We start from the raw sequence: 22,409 nt of genomic DNA, 5'->3' as shown, positions 1-22,409 counted from the left end.
GTAAATATATATATATATATATAAATAATTGCTTTAAAATATTGGTACTATTAATATAATTCATAAGTATCAACTAAAAAAAACTCAACTGAAAAAGTACTTAATCCGATAATATATCGTAATGGCACGATAGTAAATGTAAATAAACATATGAAGAATGTTGCAGAAGTGTGGAGCCGTTGGGAAAAGTGAGAGACAGTCCATTTGATAAAGAAATAAAGTGAATCTTAATTAATATTTGTCTTTGTGAGAATAGAAGTTAATTATTTTAGATATCTTGTAATTATTTTTGAACTGAATAATCTGTTCTTGAGTAATTTATTGAAAAGAGATTTTAAGATGGGAATTGAAGGTATGTTTTTTTAAAAAAATTTGCTGTATTTGAATGTTTTTTCATTTGTATTTTTTTAATGTCTTGAAAATTACATTCTAAACTGATTTTTTTCATAACCGTAAAATATTGCATTAAAATCGAGTTCCAGTATTAACAAAATAACATAACATGTTATTTATATATGGATTGCTTTTTTGATTAAAACATGATGAACTAAAATTAAATTTATTTAATTCTATAAAAATTATTTTAATATAAATGATAGTACATTACAGTTTCTTTAAGGAACTGTTTAGTTATGTCCAGACAAAAATGTTCACACAAAAAATCAATCCTTTTTTTTTTTTTTTTTTTTTCTTTTTTCAAAATAACCGTTTTCCTTTTCAGATAAATTAATTTTTTTACATGCCCATTGTTAAAATTTTACTAAGGTTTTCTACTATTATCGAAAATGTTTCAAGAGTATTTTTTAGGATAGAAGAAAAGTTTTTTGATGAAAAATAGAGATATTTCTTGACTTTTGTTAAATTTGCAATCATTAATTATTTTACGTTAGAAAATGTAAGCATGTTACTTAGCAGGAAAATTGATCTAATGTGGGTATTTTTTTAATTTTTAAAAAATTTTATTATGTTTTGTTTAAGACATATTTCTTCAATACCATAGAGAGCTAACACAACATGCTCTTAACAGATGACATGCAGGGCTGATCTTTTTTTCATATATATCAAATAGCCTGTCTTAAAGAAGAAGAAAAATAAATAAATGAAAACTATAGCCGGTGAATTGTAGCAACTCAAGTATAAGCACATCCATCAATAAATTTTATGATACTCAGCATTTTTTTACAAATATTATTATAGAAAAAGAGTGTAAAAGCAGTATATTATATTATTATTAGAAGTATTTTATTGATAATTAAAATTGTTGTCAATTCATTAAATATATAATTTATTTTCTTCTACCTATGGAGAAATCTTTGATTTTTTTAATATTAACAAAATTGAAGTTGGTTTTGTAAATGTGATCTCTAATGGTACACTACATTATATTTTCATAAAATTATTATTTTTACTCAAAAGTACATGTGTAAGAGTACATGCTTGAACCGAATGTAAAACTGTACCTTTTTTAACATTTGTTTAAATTTTAACTATGCATGTATATATATATATATATATATATATATACATATATATGTTTGTATGTATTTCCATGCTCCATGATTATTGGTGCTCATGGCATTGTCAACAGTGCCTATTTGCTATAATAGCTTTATGATAACTTTCTTGAAAGCTTAGAAATTGAATATGAGATCCACTTTCTATTTTGGATACCATTCAAGATAAGGTTTTAGTTCAAGAAAGAGATAAACTTTTAGATACTTTATGTGACAGAAATTTCATAAATAAATTTTAAAAAATGTAGCATATACAATTTTGATTGAAAACAAAAGACGTATCTAAACATACTTCAGGGAAAACAAATAATGTTTTTCAACACATCCTATCTTTTGCAATACTGGATTTTCAACCAAGCTGTAAATCAGAGTAAGTATAGAACACAGCTGCAACTTGAGTTTGATTTGCATTTAAAATAAATGGAAATAAAGCCTACCTTATCGAAATTGATATCCACAAAACAGATTTATTCATCCCATTATTCTTCAGAATTGTAATATTTTCTGTTATGTATTTTCCTGTTATTTACTGCATTTTGTTATGATGCAGAAGTTTTATTTTGAATTTAATTGAATAATATAAATTTAAAATGCCTTGCTCTTGGATTATGAACATTCTGTTTTATAGTTTGATTTTTGATCCAAAGATGATTTTATGATAGTATATGTATTTTGATTAACATTTATATGATTCAAAGTTTTAATAGTTAAAGGGTCTTTGCATCATGGAATGAAGAAGCAGTTAAAATTAAATGACAAATAGTAACTTCACTTCTAAAATCAGGCCTGTTCTTAATTATGTCTTTAATCACATCAACTGCAAATTTATGACTTGTGCTGCATACTAAGTATATTCTTATATATTTCTAATGTGAATATTTTTTCTGCACAATGTTTCAATCAAATTAATTTTCATTTCTTAACTTATTTTGACTGTCTGAAAGTGCCTCCATAGTTTGGAAGTTATTGTAAACACTTTTTGTGTTGTGCTAAATCAGTGAATTAGATATTCTGTCTAACCTAAGCTAAGAAAGAGCTCCATAGTTTGCAGGAATTCTCTCACTCTCATTGTGGATTAGATACATTTCTTTTTCTTTCTCTTTGCATATTATTCACAGGTAGATCTTGAAAATAATTTTAACATGTACTATAAAAATTTAATAAATTTCTAATTTAAAAGACTTAAAAATTTAGTCAAAGTAAGTTAAAATTCTGGATTTCTCTAGTAACAAATTATCTTCTTATCTATCTGTCTATTTGTATAAATGATTTTTTTGATGAATTGATACGAATTTTTATTCATTTAGTTTTTGTTTAATTAATGTACTTGTCTCCTGGGTGAGATTCATTGGAATTTCTCTAGAATGCTCAGTTAACAAATTATATCTTTGATTGCATTTCACTTAACCCCTTCAGGACTAGAGCATGGGAAACGAAGCGCTGGCACGGGACCGAGCGTTCGGAAATGGAATATATATATATATAACCTTAAGAGAAATAAATGAAACAAGCAAAATACTCAAGTTTTAACTCTGAAAATGGACGACATTTTAAAACAATAAAAATGATTTTTTTATCATAAAAATCATAATAAATGCGTATAGGAAGGTCCTAAATAAAAGAGAAATACCAAATTTAAAGATTTTATAACTTTCATCATAATAAAATATTTTTTTAAAAAAAATTGCGATATTTAAGGAAAACAAATCATAACAGTTATTATTTGAAGAACAATTTTTTAAAAAAATTTCTGGAAATGCAAAAATTATTTTTATGTTCTGTTTTCAGAAATAATCGCTAATTCTGACTGATTTTTAAATTATTTAAAATTAAAAAGAAATTCTCCAATGTGCATGCTCAATTTTCACTCTTCATATTTATTTCTATTGGCACAATGGTCTGTGTTGAAGAACTCATATATAAAAGGATTTATACTTTTTTAATGTTAATTCTTTATTCCTTAGTTTTTTTAAAAAAAATCTAATCTTATTGAAATTTATTTGGCGTGCTCTTGTAAAAAAAGAAGGAAATCACAGTGAACGTTCAAAGGTTAAATAGAATTTCAGATAATTAAAAATTATTCAGGATTTCGATGTCTTGCTACGATATCTTTTAAGAACATTGATTCGCAAAAATTATTTTTACACCATTTCAAAATTTAAAAAAAAAAAGTTTTTTAATGATATTAATTTAATTTTTGTACAATTCTTTCATGATTAGCTATAATACTTTTTGTTGTTGTAATGGACATCAAAACTAATTTAATTATTTCATCATATTATTTAATCACATTATCTTATCTATGCTCTTGGTATGGTTAGTAAAATATGCTCTTTCTTTGATATTTTTATGTGCATTGATTCGAAATAAATCTTAACTTACCCGCCGTTTTATTTTATGAACTTTTTAAAATGGTTTTTTTTTTATCACAAAGCGTCAAAGAAAGAGATTTTTATTTTCTTTGATAAGCTGTGTACTGTGGAATATTTTCTCGCATTAATTTCAAAATTTTCTTCCTGTATACTGATAACGGACATTTATATATTGTTCCGGTTTTTAATTACGTATTTTCAGTTTTATTTTGTTTTATCGCAATTCGATTTTTTGTCTTAGACACCGAACTAAGAAAAAGAAAAAAAAAAAAAAAAAAAAAAAAAGGATATTTTTTTCTTCTTTAAATATCCGTTGAAAATATTACAACACAGTCGAGTCAATTACCATGACCACTTATCTAATTACCGGAATAGCCTTCTCTTGCAACCAAAACAGCAATTAAGTGGTCGGGCATGAACTCAGTGTGTTTGGAAGTTGGTGACAGGCATCTGTAACGTGAAGAATATGATACTCTGTAATCAGAGCATCACGTTACCAGGTCTGTAGCCAGAGCATCGCGTAACTCGTGAATATTCGATGTGATTAAGGATGACGAATATTTTACGAGCGGTTATTACGTAACCAATATCAAAATTCGCAAATACCAGTGATCAATACTTTTCAAAGAAGGGTGTGATTCAAATCCTTTATAGGATCTTACTGATGATATTTCGATTGCATGTCTTGGATCACGATAGAAAGTAACAGTCGATATGATCTGTCCAATGAAAGCTCTCAACAAAACAGAAAAGGAGAAACTTGTGAATGGGTTAAAAAGTGAACGGATCGGTTATTCTTTTAATTATCGTTCATTGAAAGTTATTGGAGCGGTGACTTCACTAGAAAGTGTGAAGTCGCCGCTCCACTTCATGGGAGTGATCTTGACTTTCCGATATTCGCGTTTGACAATGCACTATTCCATAAAGATCATTTTTAATTGCTTGTGACATGACTTTGATTGCATATATTCTGTCTACTGCTGGTGCCATCTATTGGTAGAATATAGAACTAAAGTAAACATTTTACAGAAATGACATATACATTTAATTCAAATTTTTCAGAAAATGGTTTACTACAATAAAGAAATTAAATAAATAATTTTGAAAAAAAAATCAAATTTAAGAAGTAAGCTGAAATTGATAAATTAATTCAATCACACGTTACTTAAATTAGTAAATTAAGTATTAATTACAATTTATAAATTTTATATTTAATAATAAGTAATAATTTTTAATTAATAATATGATTAAAATAACAGATATTTGGAACAATTATGTAAAAATAACAGTAGCAAAATTTTTTGTTATTCAAAAAATCGTGGATTTTGCATCTGTAGAGGTGATGGATCTTTCTGTCTGATGTTTCGATTGAAATATTCCCACAGATTTTTACAGCGATTAAAGTCTGGGAAATTCGGAAGTCATAATAATAATTGGAACTCTACTTCATGTTTCACAAACCATGCACAGACAATTTCGGACATGTGGACTCTAGAATTATCTTACTGAAACACGCCATCATTCGCAAGATGCACCTGACCGGCAATGATAGATAAATAGGCACAGCTGTTGGGGGTACCTTCCACAGGAATTAATGGACCTAAAGTAAAATCAGAAAAAATGCCCCAAACCATTAGATTGCCTCCTCCACCTTGTTGACGCCAAACAATAGTTCCTGGAAATTTGTTTCTGACTTCTCTTGGAATACGTCAGTGCTCCTCAATCTGATTCAGTAGAAAATTAAACTCATCTGAAAAAGAAACTTTTCCCATTGTTCTAGGGTCCAATGTTTGTACAGTAATACACGATGTTTCTTGCAGTGCTCGCATCTCAACATGGGTGCTGAAATCAAAAGTCTACTGCGAAGGTCAATATGCAAATTGTACGTTGAACAGTTGTCCTGGATTCTTAAGGTGTTGCAAGTGACACTCACCCGTATCATTTTGCCTGGGTATCCCAGAGTTTGCATGTTTGGACTGTACACCTTCTTGATTCTTCCATATATAATACACGTTTACTTCGGTACTAGGTGGACATTTCACAAAAGCCGCTTTTCTGAAATGCTGCTGCCACGTGTTCTGTACCCAATAATCATACTCTTTTCAGTGCCCGTTAAATCGCGTGATTTATCCATTACAGCAACTATTGTTACGTAAACACGTACTCTGAAATCACCTTTTAATGCCCTCTTGTAAACAGGTTTCTCAGTTTACCTATGATTGGCCACAACCTGCGTGATAGTCGTAATATTGTGACTCGACTGTATATTTTAAAATTTTGCATAATTATGTCTTTTAAAGGAAAATTTTAGCATTTTTCTTTTGGAACTTGTTTTTATTTCTGGTTATTTTATTTTTTTCCTACTAAATTTTGGATCATTTCAGTAAATGCATCCAATATTTAAAAGATTTTAGTTACATAAAAAAAAAAAAAATACTTACCTAGAGCCATAACTAATAAATTTGAAGACAAATTCTATAAACTATAAATTGCATGCATAAAAGAACGTTTCTAGTTTTGATGTATAAGCAGTCGCCATATAATAATTAATAACCTATATATATATATATTTTTTCACTTTTAAGTATAAAATTGCTTTAAATATATCGTATACGAAATCCTCCAGCGATTCGTCATGCAACTGGTTAAGAGGGAGCGTCAAGTTACCATTGATACATTAACAGCCCAAATAAATCAGCAATGCAACAGAAAGCTATCCAGAACAATATAGTGGATGGGGGAAAAAATTCCCCTCTGCGAACTGGAAAGGAAAGATGGATTCCTTTTCATCTAATTTACTATTTTCATTTTCCTGTTATAGATTCTAACTTACTATTATCATTTTTAAATTTTCTCCCGCTGTTCGCACTGGGTGTGCGGATCTGGTTAATCCATGTGCCTATGGATTTCAAGAATGGTTTCAGTCTATCAATTGAAATTCTTTTAACTGTTCCATTAATTTCAATGTCAAAATACTTTGGCGTTCGGTGTTTGACAACATAAGGTCCAAGATAAACTGGCTGCAAAGATGTAGTAGTTGCATTATTGTAGTCGAAATCATGCGAGCAATTCAAAAGTGTTTTGAAGCCAATACAGTTGTACTTCCATGGGTAGTCGTTGCAGAAGGTTTCATGCTACGGGTAATACTTTGTACCCTTTGTACAAATTCTGAGTATGGGATATTAGGGATCGTGGTGACGAATGCTCTGGGTAAACAGAGGGGACTTCCGTAAAGAAGCTCAGCTGAAGAGTATCCTATATCTTTTTTCAGTGCCGAGCGTAATCCAAGAAGAACCAAAGGTAAAGCGTCTACCCAAGATTTGCTTTGTTGTAAATGACTTTTCAAGCTTGCCTTTATAATCCTGTGTTGTCGCTCAATCTATCCGTTCGGTTTTGGATGATATGCTGCTGTTCTGGATTTTTAAAAACCGAAGTATTTGCTCAAAGATGAGAAGAGTTGACTTTCAAACTGACCTCCTTGATCAAACCTAATACGCTGTAATATTCCAAAAAGAGAAATCCAGGTTGAGATTATGCCCTTTGCTACTCTTTCGAATGATTGATCCGTCATTGGAAGAGCTTCAGCACATCTTGAAAAACGATCGTCATCGTTAGTAAGTATCTGAAACCTTGGCATGAAGGCAGAGATCCAACAATATCAATGTGAACGTGTTTAAAACATTCAGATGGAATTTTGAAGTCCATGAGAACTGACTTTGTATGTCTTTGAACCTTAAATCATTGGCATTCCATGCATTCCCTACACCATAACTGACCATCTTTATTGATATTTGACCATATGAATCTTTCCATCATTAATTTCCTTGCGCTTCTAATCCTTGTGTGAGGTAGGTATGAGTAGAAAATATCTGTCGGCGAAAGTTTTGAGGGGATGTTTGGGCGGTTACTGTTGGTGGTTTACAATAAATCGATTTGTCGGTGTCTGGAATAGGAATCTGAACCATTCTCAGCCTTGGGCTGTTTTTTAAAATTGTTTCATCATCATTTTGAAATTATGCAATATTTGCGTAATCGGAGATGGTATTAATTCTGGAAAGAGCATCTGCAACAACCTTTTCTTCTCCCTTGACGAAACGAATATTCGTTGAAAATTGAGCAATATAATTGTCTTGCTTGTCTGGGAGAGTCTTTGTCTGAATTTCGTTGTAAAGCAAAGGTGATAGGTTTGTGGTCCATATAGATGTTGAAAGACATTCCCTCTAATATGTACCTAAAATGCTTTATTGCGGTGTAGATGGACAAGAGCTTTCGATCATATGTGCTTCACTTGCTCTGTGCATCATGGAATATGAGAAGAAATGAATGGACACGTCTCTCCCATGTCAGTTTGATGAATGACCGCCCCGATAGCTGTATCTGAAACATCGCATGTGAGAAATATAGCAGCGTCAGTTGAGGGGTGAGCCAAAAGCTTGACAGAGTGTATTTTTTGGTTTTTGAATGCATTGCGAGAATCTTCGGTCCATGGTAGCGTATTTTACTATTTTGCATCTTCCACTGAGTAGTGAAGTTAGAGGTTGTTGAAGCTTGGCGAACTTTGGGTGAAGCGGTGATAAAAATTGATCATCCGTAAGAACCTGCGCAAGCTGGTGGATGATGTGGGTTCGGATACGTTTTGTATGGCATCAACTTTAATCGAAAGAGGTCTTATTCCTTCAGTTGTGATTTCATACCCCAAATAATTAAGTTTAGAAGTGCCAAAAATACATTTTGCAAATTGATGCATAAATCTTAGTCGTTTAACGTTTGAAAAATCGTGTATAAGTGCCAACGGTGTGACTTTTCGTCTGATTAAGTAATTAGTATGTCATCTACATAGCAGAATGTAAAGTCTAATGCTGATAGTACTGTATACATGAATCGTTGAAATGTCTGTGCCGCGTTGCGTAAACCAAATGTCATGAATGTGAATTCAAACAACCCAAAATGAGTTATAATTTCCGTTTTTGGGATATAATTTTCATGCTCTGGAATTTGTCGATAAGTCAATGGATTAAAAAAAATCTTCTTTCTATGTAGCATATAGCCACAGTTGTGAGGAACGGTAGACGATACCTGGAAATTGTTTGAGGATTACTTCGTACTGACTTTATTGCTCAATTGCTCTCTCTTCTTCTTTCGTAAAAATCGGAGTTGGTACGTCGCGTAGAGTTAAGAAACTTTTTTAAAAATCTTTTAGAGAAATTTTGCTTTTTGAGCATTAAAAAAAATATTAAAAATAAGATGAATAAGAAACATAGAGGACGCTACAATATTATATAAAAGCTTCAATGTTTCAAGAAGGCGCCAAAAGTTTGTATTAGTTGGCAACTTATTTGTTAGTACTAGTTTAAACCTATTTGAAGAAATTATCGATTGCAAATATTCTTGTTTCATTTAATTACAAGCAATAACATTTGATAATAGAAAATACGAATTCATCATTTGATTTTTCATTTATATTCGAGGGGAAAAATCATCTGCTATTGTTGCTGAGATTTTTTTGTTGCGCAATTGAATATTTCAATTTCAATTATTAAATAGAGTAAAAGGAAATTCACCATCAGTTTAAAAAAAAAATTTGGCACTCGTGTATTAATTGTGTGCTATTGGCAAATTTTCGTTTTAACTGCACGTCATTAGCGAACATAGTCAATAGATTTATATGATATCTTTGCCTATCTTTTTTAGGGATTAATCATTATTAGTCAGTTAATAAAAGTATCAGTATTTGGGTTAAAGCCATGATGGTTATCTTTTTTTATTACAATATATGTTAATACAGTATACTTTCGGTAATGCGGTAGACATCAAACCAAAGGACCATCAAGTTAATAAAAGCTCCCAGAATAATGACATTTATTTTAAAAATATATCTATAAGAGAAACTTAAGAAACACGCAGCTTTTGGAAATTGAATAAGCTGGTCATTTTTACATTAAGTTGCCATCAAATCTTTGTCTTCCTTAATTTTATTCGAGTTTTTAATTCTTTGTCCATAGAACAATCCTCTTCCTTGAAACAGTTTATACATGCATTGAAACAGGTAGAATTTTGAATGGAAATAAAAGAAAAGTAGAAATTTTATTTCATTTTTTTTCAAAACTATTAATATAAATTTTTGATGTTAGAAATAGTCAAAATTAGGGGCCTGAAAAATCACTTTTTAGTCCCTAACTTCGAAGCAGTTGCAGCTATCGAAAAATTTTAAATATGGAAGTTGTTCGTTATAATGAGGCGCGAATTCGACTAATTCGTTTTATTTTTCAATACTAAAAAAGTTATAACGAAATGAAAATTTCAATTTCCCACCAGTTCTACACCCTTTGGACTAGATGGCCCATCTATGAACTCATCCGAGATTTTTACATTTCTTACAACGTATTTCAAGCCAGATAAAATCCAATCAAAATTACTCTAGTTATCTTGTTCTGAAGATAACTTTGGAAAAGCGTTTATATATATATATAAGCATATAATTTTTGAAGCAGAAGGCAGTTTCGAAGACGGTGAAGAGACTATCGATTTTTTGACTTCATTTTATTTCCGTCCCGGGAGACATGATTTTTTTCTCAAGCAGAAGCGACGAGCACAACACAGAACGACACAACACGAAAATGAGGAAAGGCCGATGAAAATTTTATCCCTCTGAATATATACTGTGAGATTTTAATAGGGATTGCCATCAGATGTCAATCACAGGCAAGGGAATCATAGGGATCTTTAGAAGAATTTGTGTAAGTTAGCAGTATTTTATCCCTTCACTCGGAGTGTGGGAACTCGTCGGCTTTTAACCGATTCAGCAATTTTAGAACTCATGTTGAATTAATTAAATAGAAAATGTGGAATGGAATCAGGAAATAAGAGAATATTTTATGGGCTGAATTATGATAAAAGTTTGGAAATTAATTGAGTTTCTATATATATATAATTACGGATTTCACCGGGTTTGCCTGTAGTGGGTGTATGGTATGAAAACACAATCAGAAGACTTTAGTAGAAAACAACGACGAATTCAAAGACGACAACTGTATACAGCCGAGACGGACGGGACAGCACACAGCAGCCCACAAGTAGTTATCGACCCCAGCACACAAAGCGGCCAGACAGAATCCAGCAGGAGAGGAGATCCTCGGAGCTTCGCTCTATGGTCTCTCCAGACGGCTGAAACTCTACTCTGTATTATCATACAGAGTAGAAACTCTACTATCACTGGCTACCGACAGGGAATCCTAGAGATTCCAAGTTCGGGGATATTCTGTGGCGAAAGTAAGAAAGAAAGGAATCACTGGCTCGGCATCCGAGCAGCATCTAATACAGATGATTGTAAATCGTCTTTCCCGTGATAGATTTAACCGTGCTGGGAAGCAACATTACAAGTTTGTAACAATCTCTCTCTCTTTCTCTCTCTCTCTCTCTATATATATATTGAACGAAGAGTGGTTTTGGCTCTTGGGACCATGATCGAAGAGATCTACAGAATTTTTTTTCTTCCAAAAATTGTGTCATGAGAACCATTGCAATAGGTAGTCTCCCTATTAGAAATCTACCTAACAATGAATAAAGTATATGAGAAAAAAAGCTATATCAAACATCCAATGGTGAGTAATATATTTGCAGCAAATATACTAAATTTATTTTTTGACATTAGCACGCTTAATTTTATCTGTTGCGATTAGACATGTATTTTCAGTTGCAAAGCTTTATCAAATAAATATATAATTCTGCTATTGTTCTATTCTTTCCATTCTCTCATTTTGTTAAACATATGCATGAATTTTGATATCTCATTCCCCTTTCTTTTAAATGGCCTACACCTTTGTTGACTTCTTCCATACCTTCATCAATTCTTAAAATTTTTTGTTTTGTTGCCAGTAATATTTCCCACTTCAGAAATTCTTTTAGCTTAATTTTCGTTTCATACTTGTTTTTAAAAAAGAAAATCGCTTTGTAATGATTATAATCATTTTTGCATAAGAGAAAGTACCTTACTCCTCCAGTTGACATAGAAACACAAACATCATGGACGATTTTTCCAGAATATTTACCAGCATTTTTACTTTGTAGAAATGATAAAATACGTTGTTTCCCTAAACATGTTTCATTCAATAATTCTTCAGTGTCTTTATATTCGATTCTTTAGCTTTTTAAAATATATTGTACTTGAGCAGTATTTTGGTGTACAAGCTTCTTATGCCAGGTAAATAAATGACTTAATCTTTCCATGCATGTGAATTAAGTTGAACTCAGTCATGTCTGTCTTTTACTCTACACTTTTCCTATGTTTAGTTGTACATTTAACTGTAACTTTTTCATTCATGAATACTGCAGGTATGTTTAGGTACTCTGACTTTATGAAACAATATATACCAGAGATCTTTTTAGATTGAATATTCTTTTATAATTATTTTTATTTCTGTTTTAGATGGTTTCACCCCAGTATTTATGTTTGGTATAAACTATTGTATTATTATTTTAAAATAATAATAAAGAAATCATAAAATCATGATCCCTTTAAATACATAATGATATGTTCTTTTCCCCTTCCAATAGAAAAAAAAATGTTTGTAACATGATAATGCCAAAAATTAGCTACGCTCACTTCATAATTGGTTTGTGAATATCCCTGAAATTTTTAGTATTTTGCTGTTGTATTCATCAGTTGATATTTTCTGATCATTCAAATTATTTCATTTTTGCACTTGAAAATGGGGTCATTTTCTTTCTGCTATGAACTGTGAAGATAAGTCTGTGATGAAGTTTTGAAAGCACAGAACCTAGTATTGATTAATATATATCATCATCTGTTTAAATGTTTTCTAGGGCGACGATGCTGGTACGGTTAATTTTCCTAGGTCAGTCATCAAAGCATCCTTGTTGAGGAATGTAGTAAACAATCATCTGATATTAATGTAAAGTATGTAACAATGAGGCATTGCTTTGAGAATTCTTGCTTGATATTTGAAGATTCTTCAAATATTTCCTATAGTTATTCTGTACTTTATCTGAAATTGTAATGAAACATTTTCTGTTCTGGAAATTGTATGGTTTTGAAAGACTGAACACTCAAACTTCTTTGTATTTCACTCTAATTATTGACTCCACAATATGACTAGTATTTTAGTTCTAGTCATGAATAGGTAAAAAGAGAATTCTTTGATTGTTGTGTTTGTTCAAATGGGTCATTTTGTGTGACTACATTTTCATTCAGTTTTCAATTTCAGAAAATTTGCTTTGTGGGTAGCCTTTTAAACTGTGCATTAAAGAGAAATAAAAAATGGTTTATTGAGTTGTAATCACATAATCTGATTTTTTTTACTTTATACTGTTAATAAGTTAGTTACATTTGTTTATTAAAATAATTACAGGAGTAAAAAACATCATTCTTGTACTATCTGGCAAGGGAGGTGTAGGTAAATCGTCAGTAGCTGCTCACCTTGCATTAACTCTGAGAGATTTAAATTTCAAAGTAAGTGAATTTTAAATTTAAATTATAGTTTAGATTGTAATGAATGAATAAATTGAGCAAAAAATATAAAATTTTACCTTTTAAAATAAAATACTTCTAATTTTAAAGTACTAATACTGTAGATCTCGCTTAATGTAATTATTTTGAGATCTAAGAATTTTGATAACATTAACCAATTAGTAGCAATAATCGATTTGGTGGAAATCAATTATATTTTAATCACATCAAAGAAAATAAAAAAAGGCGAAAGAAACCACTTATCTCGAGACTATCTATAATTTACTTCAAAAATAATTTTTTAAAATTCCTTAATTGTTTCTTATTGGCTATTATTTGACTTATATATTGCACACTAGGTTTCAAATATTAAAAGCTTGAACTCATTTTGACCTTCATTGGAGGGTTCATTGACATTCATTTCTTCGCCAAATTCATCCTTTTCGGAATCATCAGTGTTCATTGCTTGATCTTTATCTCAAAAAGATCACGATCTTCCAAAATTTTTCAAAGAAAAGGCTGCAAATTTTTATCTGTGGTGCAGTATTACAATGACCAGGGGTGTTTGTGCTCCGGGGAAACCCCGGAATTCCGGGGATTTTGAACTTCGATACCCGGAAATTCCGGGGATCGTCGTTCAAAAGGAAGTAGGAATAATAATGAATTATTTATTTTGATCTTGGTAATTTTGTTTGCTTTGAAAGCAGAAAACGCAAGGTCTGTGTGTGTGGTGAAAACTTTTCCTTTCTTTCTCCAAAGGCAGTGATAATGCGTGAAAAGGGGGAAAAAACTTCTTTTTTGTTCTTTCCTTATTGCGAGTTATGACTCATTCCCCCGGTTCTCGGACATTCTCTTCTGGATTCTTTTCGGCAAGTAGGCGCGGCAGAAAAAAAAGGGAGAGACTTCGTTCGGCCAGATGTGCGATCACGTGACCTGGGTTCAAAGGTCTTAATTTTGCAAAAAAAGTAATTCATTGAACTTTTATAATTAGGTCATTCAATACTTCATAATTGTAATTTTTCATTTCTCCCCCCCCCCCTTCTCGAAACTCCAAAATGTCGGTAGTAAATCCGTAAAAGTTTCAGGGGATTTTTTGGGGTCCCACAAACACCCCTGAATGACTCATTTTTTGGTAAATTTTTATACCTGTTATAGATTATGTTTTTAACATTCAAATGAATTTTTAAAAAATCCATTCTGCTTTTGTAACTGAATCGTAAATAACAGTGGTTTAAGTTTTTTTTTCTTTTTTCAATAGCTTTCAAGCCTAACCTGGCAGTTTAGATATTCATTGAAACTAATTCAAACATTTCTATTCCAAACAAAAGAATGAACCCCATCCCATGGGAAAAATAACTCCCAGATATTTCCAGCAAATTCAGCAAGAAATATCATGAAAGTGAATCGTGAACACTGATTGAAAATGAAGATTCGATTCATTTTCTATATCAAATCTGATAGTATTAAACGAAGTAGCGATCTTACTAACAAATATTTTGTGTACATTTAAATACATTGATTTGAGACCACATGGTTTTGATAAAGCGAATAATAATATCAGTTGCGATTACATTAAGTGGCGCCTACTGTTTTTATAATGAATTTGGAAGTGACTAATAAACTAAGTAAAGTAAGAATTAATTATGCTCAATAAAATGCAAAAATTACAAATTTCTTTTTCTTTCAGGTAGGGTTACTTGATGTTGATTTATGTGGCCCAAGTATTCCATACATGTTAAATATGGAAGGTAAAGAGATTCATCAATGCTCTGAAGGGTAAGCTTTTTTATTAAAAGCATTGATTGTATTCTTTTTTTTAATTTGACTGAAGTTATTGCTAACCTGAATGTTTGTATGAATTGAGATTTACTTTGTTAAGGTAATAGCAATAAGATACACACTCAATTAACACCTTAGAAAACACAGTGAAATATACTGATTATTGCAACCTTACAACCTGGTGTGAGGTTATCATACTGAATCTGGCTGCTAAACTGATTATTTATCAAGAACATTATACTATATTTGAGAAGTATTTTTTGTCTTTGTGGTTAAATGTAAAGTTGTGACACAAATTTTAAAATAAAAATGAGCAGTATAAATATTACTTCTCAGATTTCTATTAGAAATATTTTTTTGCTTTGTCAGTCTGTTATCGACATGGATTATGATTCTTCTTATTAAAAATGATATAAGAATTAGATGTATATGAAGAGAAATTTTACATCATTTAAAAATGAAAATTTATGAGTAATTGTAATTTAGAAGAAAACGCCATTATTCTTCCTTATATATAATTTTTTAATGTTACAAAATTAAAAATGAATAGATAGTACTTATCTGCAATGCAGTTAATTGAAACTATACTTCTAATAAATAAAGTAAATGCTTTAAGTTCTCATTTATGTTCATCCTTGACTTTTTTATAAATTAAACTTGTTTCTTGGTATTTTTGTTTATTCTAAAAAATAATATTGATATCTTTCTTTTCAGGTGGATGCCAGTTTTTAGTGACAGTAATCAAAATTTTGCAGTTATGTCAATAGGATTTTTGCTTAGTGATAGAAATGATGCTGTAATATGGAGAGGTCCAAAGAAAAATGGTACAATTGTTTAATTTTTTTTGTATATATATATATATTAGCAGATGCTTGGTCGAAAAGAAGAAATTTTCAATATTTTAACTTTGATTTATTTTACGACGGAGTCGTATTATGCACAGAGAAACAATTGATTAGCAATGCGTCAGTCTACATGACAACTCAGGAGTCCCTTCAGTGATTTAACTATGAGATTCTGATAGGGATTTCTTTGCCATATGTCGATTTAGGCAAAGTAATCTTATGTTTCTTACACCCTTTAAAGAGCCATTTTTTCTAGTCATATTATGTTAAAATATTTTTAGGCTTGAAATTAGAATAAGAAAAGGAATTCATTTAGCTTATTAGATAAATTTAATTTGATTAATTAATTAATTTGGTTAATTAATAATTAAGTAACAAATCAAGACACATCATTTTGTGTAAGATAAAGAACTGAAGCAACTAAGTTTCTATCTTTCTAAAAAAATTTGTCAGAACTTATGCCAACCTACATAATTTCATACAAAGATTGATAAATTTGGTGGGAAGCATACTTCCCACGGCCCTAGAAAGGGTTAAAAAAATGTTGTAAGCATTAGGAATTTTTATCCTTTTGCTCTGAGCATGGCAAATGCAAAAGTCATCAGCTTTCTAGAAGGCATGTAGAATTAATTAAATAAAATAGAAGAAATTGGATCAGGAAATAAGAGAACATTTTAGAATGAAATTAACATGGATTTAATTTAAGAGAAAAATTAGGAAATTAATTAGAATTTAAATTAGAATAAGAGATATCATTACACACACACACACACACACACACACACACACACACACACACACACACACACACACACACACACACACATTAGACTTTTCAATTTATTATTGTTTTATTGCATATTTCTTTTTAACTTGTCTTCTGCTTTGGAGGTTGGAATTTTTATAATTGATTTTTCATTCGCTTCCTGATGGGCTAGAGTTTTGAGATTTTATATACTTATGTATTTTTGATGACAATACACTGTTTTGATATTTTCAGAATTTATTTAACCAGTTAATGAATTAATTTAATTAAAAATATATTCTGTGTAAATGACAAAAACTTGGTAATGAATTTGAGGTAAAAAATTGATTCTAAAATTCTATAAAGTCCAGAACAACATATTTCTATATTGATTATTTCTAGTGAAAATGAAGAAATAATATAAAATATTGAATTTTCAGAAAACTAATAAAATTATGTTTTTAAGTATATTAAATATAAAATCTTCAGAACACAAATAAAAATGTGTTTTTAAAATATCAAATTCTTTTTCTTTTTTATTATTCCTTTAGTTATAAGATTCTTCATTATTCTAATTAATTGATTCATGCTTTTTTTCTTCTATCACAACTGCTTTTGATTACTTTAGTTACTTTATTAAATATAACCGTATAATGAAAATCTGTTATTAGTTTATTTCTATATAACAATATTTCTTAAAAAATATTAGCATATTAAAAAAGGTATTGTTATAACATCCTGATTTTTATTCTTTTTCAGCTATGATAAAACAATTCTTGACAGATGTCAATTGGCAGTCTCTAGATTATTTGATTGTAGATATGCCTCCTGGTACAACTGATGAGCATATAACACTTGCTGAAAATATTAAAAATCAAACTAGTATTGGTGCTGTTCTAGTCACAACTCCTCAGGTGCATGATTATATTAAGATACTTTATCTGATCAATTAGTTTGGATTGTGTACAATATTTTCAAGTTGTTTTTAAAATTTCAAGTTTTCTCTAATTTAGTAAATCTTTTTTTTTTCTTCCCAAATACAGCTTGTGGCAGTTGGTGATGTATTACGAGAAATTACTTTCTGCAAAAAAGCCTCTTTACCTGTTATAGGAATTATAGAGAATATGAGTGGTTATGTTTGTCCAAACTGTAAGGTAATTAAAGGAAATGTGTTATATTTATAATTTCTTCTTGTGTGTAGATAAATGTGTGTTTTTAGAAATTAATCTTTTTTTTTTTTTTAAATAATTTTGAAGGTGATTTATATCTTGAAAGCCATTGTATTCCAATGTTGAGATAAATAGAGAAGTTTATAATCTTTTTAGTAAAAAACTACCTATTATTATTCTATTATTTAAGGTTCTATGAGTGAAAAGAAGTATTAATTATGAATAAAATTTTTAATATATAAAATAATAAATCTTTTTCAAAACACTTTTTAGGAATTTCTTTTATAAGTTTAATTATTTGTAAGAAATATTTCTTGTGTATTTAAAGTAATTAAATTGACAAAATTTGTGATTTAAACTAATATATTTGGTTCATCTATAAATTAAATTTCCTTAAGCTTTAAGGAGATACAAAATAAAATTATCTGAAAACATTTATTCATATTTTTTTTTTTTTTTTGTTACCTCTCACTTAAGAGCCCCCAAAACTGAATTATGCCTATTATCATGAAGTTAATTTCTGTATGCGGCTGTCAAAGAAATCTGTCACCTGAGAACAGAGTAAATGTTTGAAAATTGCTGATATGTTGCTGTCATTGGGGAAATGCTGTCCAAACAAGAATTCTTTCAGATATTGGAACTGATAGTAAAGATACATTGTGCAGAGATTATATTGCTCCATAACAATACTGGCTCTTATGTGATGTTGTAAATATTCTACTAGGAGGTGCTAGTCCCTTCCACCTATAGACCAATATTGTTCCTTGCTATTATCATCTATTTGTAAAGGTGGTTTCTGAAAGGACAATATTTTCTTAGTGATAACAACATGCTGGCTCAGTCTTTTATTGGCAAATTTTTTTCAATATGGGTGGATATAGAGAAATTGTTGCCATTATATGAAATATGTTTCAATTCTAGTGGTTATTAACATATAGTTGAAAGAGTGCTATATGTGTTTCAATAAATGTTTTAGATAGTTTTTTTATGTCACTGTAATACATCCAGAAGACAAAGGAACAAAGAAATACTTATAAGAATGGGCAGTCTTTTATACAAGAACAATAATAGCAAAACCTCTATATTTTTAGATTCAAACCAAATTTAGTTTTATACAGACTGTGCTTAGTGTTTTTTCATGCTTATGAAAACATTTCAAAGTTCTTTAAAAGGGATTTACTTGAAGTAGTGATCATATAATTAAATGTTAATAATTTATTGCCAAATTAAATATATTAATTAGTATTTAATTTGGAATTTCCAAAGAAGAAATTAAATATGATATTGTTTATAGTTACAGTTTTTAGTGTAAGGATTGTTTTGAAATTGTCATATTAAAACAAATAAATACTACTGTTAAATTCGAAAAACACATTAAATTATGATAAAATGATTACAAATTGTCGTATTTCTAGTGTATTTGTTCCATTTAATACCACTCTTCCAAATTAATGAAAGAAACTAAAATACTGAAACATTTTATTTGAAATGTTTTTATTAATTTATTAAAGGAAGTGACATGCTTAGAATATAATTATTTTTTCCTTTAGGAATGTTCAGCAGTGTTTTCCCAAGGAGGTGGAGAAATGCTAGCAAAAAATACTAATTTACCTTTTTTAGGTAAATAGATATTTTAATATTTCCATTTTCCCAGGTTATTTGTTAACAAATTATATATTTGAATAAATTTAAAACAAAATTAAGAGAATGAAATGATATATATGTTTGATTTAGCACAAAGCATCTTAAATTTTGGGATTTGTTTCCAAGGGTAAGTGCAAAAATTATAATTTTATCTTGTTTTATATTTTTCAATATCTGAAGACTGTTTCAATGATTTATCAAATCATTTATATGAATTTTCTTTTAATTATTATGAACTAAGGTTTAACTTATCTTGTTTATTTTCCTATTTTTGCAATGATTAATAAACGTTTCTGAAATAAAATATGTCAAAACATTCAAGAAACTTTTAATTTTGTGTATTTAAATTAAAAAAATTATGGAAAAGATTATAAATAAATAAAGCCTTTTAAATTTTCTTTATTTTTATAGGGACAATTCCTATAGATCCACTTTTTGCTGCTAGTATACAAAAACGGTGCCTGAATGAAGAAATTGGAGAAGTTGAAAGTCTGAAAAAATTTCATTCCATAGCAGAAAAAATTGTAATTCAAATGAAAATAAATTAAAAATTCTTTATTCATACTTATATATTCTTATGGTAACTCTTGAGTTTTTATTTTATTTGCTTTACTTAAACCATGTATAATGAAAATCCACTAATAATAAACAAGACTACAAGCACACTGCATAGCGAGCATGCAATTATTATTATTATTTGCATACTCTTAAAAATATTATTAAATCATGCATTAATACATTTCAAAATACTATTTTTATAACAAAAATTACCATTTCATTTCATACTGACCACCCGGTTCAGAATCTTAATTCAATTTATTTAAATCTTTTATGCATAACTTGATATTCATGAATTTTTTCAACAAAGTATTTTCAGCAGGGTTGTTACGACACCAGAAATATTGGAAAAGCTAAGAGAATTTAAAAAGCAGGATCTATAAAACAGGAAGAATGCAAAGAATTTTGAAATTTTCTTTAAAAATTGACAAGTGTAAGGAACTTTAAATGTCTGGTGTTTTTTTTTTTTATTTAAAAAATGTCAATATCTTTAAACATTGCAGGAATAAAAAGATGATTCACACAGCTCTAAAAAACACTTTTGAGACTATTATATTGCAGAAGCACATCCCTTTTCCTACTCACTCCCCTTTCTTCTGCATGGATCAATCCAATTTCCAAGACAGGAAAAATACTCACATTGGAATACTGATACTGTTATTTCTACTATACTGGAGGAGCTGTTAAAACTGAAAAAATACATTTTAGCAGAATGTTTTATATGTGTGAACAGTATACTATATATATATATATTTGAATGCATGTCCAAAAACTTTGCTATTTTAAAAGCTGTATCTTGCTTAAATTTATATTTATTGAAAAGTAGTGAAGTGTTATGTGAAAAGTGGATAGTTGATTTGTGCCAATTGCTTTATTCCAAAGCACAAATTTTTATTGCATGTAAAGAAAAATCTAATAAGTGAACATAAAGAGCAGATTAATTCATTTAATGAGATTCGTTTAGACAGTTTTGATTCTATTGGTTTGAGGGTCAAAGAATTTCCTTATTTTTGGACGATATAAAAATAATTTTGGGATTGTCATAAAAATTATTGTGGAAAGTGGATTTAAATATGCTTGTTGAAACTCTGAAAGAAAATTCTTTATTTGAACTAAAAACTGTGTTAGATGCCATAATCTTTTATGAAAATATCCCAATCTCTAGAAATTTGCTACAGTATACAAGGTATTATGAAACTTTAGAAAAGCAGTAAAAAGGGCCTAACAAATGCAAAACAGCTTAGCAAAAGATAAGAAAATTAAATGTATGATTAAAAAAATGCAGAAGCTCCAGAAATTAATGCTTGAATATATATATATATATATAAACAATAATTGCATTTATAACAAATTTAACATATTTAAAAATTTTCTAAATAAAGATAACTTTTCTAAAAGATTTAAAAGAGGTAAAGGGAAAGGAGGCAATTTTCAAATTATATTTGAGGAATTTCAAAATTACTGTAATCTGGAACACAATAGTGAAAACATTCACAAAATTAGGAAATACATTTTTGGTCTTAGAAATAATAAAATGAAATGGTTTTTAAATAATAAATTCGGGGAATTAGAGTTTGAAAATTCGTACACTAAATGTATTATTCTAGATCTTATTAAATGTAAACTTAACATTGGAAAAAACGATTTACTTTTTAATAATAAAAATAATGTTTACAAAGAATACTGTGTGATTAAATTCTTGGATATTTACTTCGAATATCTAAAATTACCCAAAATTATACATAATAATAATATATTTTTTCCTCTTGCAGATAAAACAACTGTATCAATAGCGTTTAGTTACACTTCAACTTTAAAGAAAAAAATTTGTAATTATAATTACTATAGCAAAAATTTAGATAAAATAAATAAAACAGATTGTTACTGTAACAAAGAAAAATATAAAGATTTTATAGATATTGATAAAGGTCATATTATTACAGGTAATTTAAAAATTATTGAATCCAACTCTTTAAGAGATTTGATGGGAAGAGGAACAAAATTTAGATTAAGAGAAAAAATAAAACATAACAAAATTTTGATTTCTATTGGTAATGATTTGGATGTTTTTATTGCCAAATTATCTAGAAAATACCATTGGCCTGAGGAAGGTTTCGGGGAATGGAAAGTGAGAATTTTAAAGGAAATTAAACTAAAAATGAATACTGATTTTGACAGATCTAAAGAACGTGGGATTTATTTTAGTAAAACATTAAAAAACGAGATAAAAAAATTTAAAAGACAAATTTGTTATTACAGTAATAGATAAATCAGCAAATAATTTGTTTAATTTGTAAATATTATTATAAAGAACTTT

General features: G+C 29.1%; 1 protein-coding gene across 1 annotated transcript; it reads left to right on the top strand.

Annotated features, from left to right (window-relative positions):
* Positions 1 to 22: 22 nt before the first annotated feature.
* LOC129981006 (cytosolic Fe-S cluster assembly factor NUBP2 homolog) lies at positions 23 to 20,102 on the top strand. The gene is made up of 8 exons (XM_056091595.1): positions 23 to 352; positions 13,255 to 13,355; positions 15,040 to 15,128; positions 15,846 to 15,955; positions 17,481 to 17,635; positions 17,765 to 17,875; positions 19,441 to 19,510; positions 19,946 to 20,102. The coding sequence occupies exons 1-8, from the start codon at positions 340 to 342 to the stop codon at positions 20,080 to 20,082; spliced, it is 786 nt and encodes a 261-aa protein (XP_055947570.1). The 5' UTR covers positions 23 to 339; the 3' UTR covers positions 20,083 to 20,102.
* The last annotated feature ends 2,307 nt before the right edge of the window (positions 20,103 to 22,409 follow it).

The sequence above is a fragment of the Argiope bruennichi genome, chromosome 8 (genome assembly GCF_947563725.1).
Source record: "Argiope bruennichi chromosome 8, qqArgBrue1.1, whole genome shotgun sequence".
Lineage (NCBI taxonomy): Eukaryota > Metazoa > Arthropoda > Arachnida > Araneae > Araneidae > Argiope > Argiope bruennichi.
The sequence above is the reverse complement of the archived record's forward strand: the minus strand, read 5'-3'. Positions and strand labels throughout refer to the sequence as shown.

Coding starts and splice junctions, on each gene's coding strand:
- LOC129981006 (XM_056091595.1), top strand. Junction 13,356..15,039: donor TGAGAGATTTAAATTTCAAA/GTAAGTGAATTT, acceptor TTTTTCTTTCAG/GTAGGGTTACTTGATGTTGA. Junction 15,956..17,480: donor GAGAGGTCCAAAGAAAAATG/GTACAATTGTTT, acceptor ATTCTTTTTCAG/CTATGATAAAACAATTCTTG.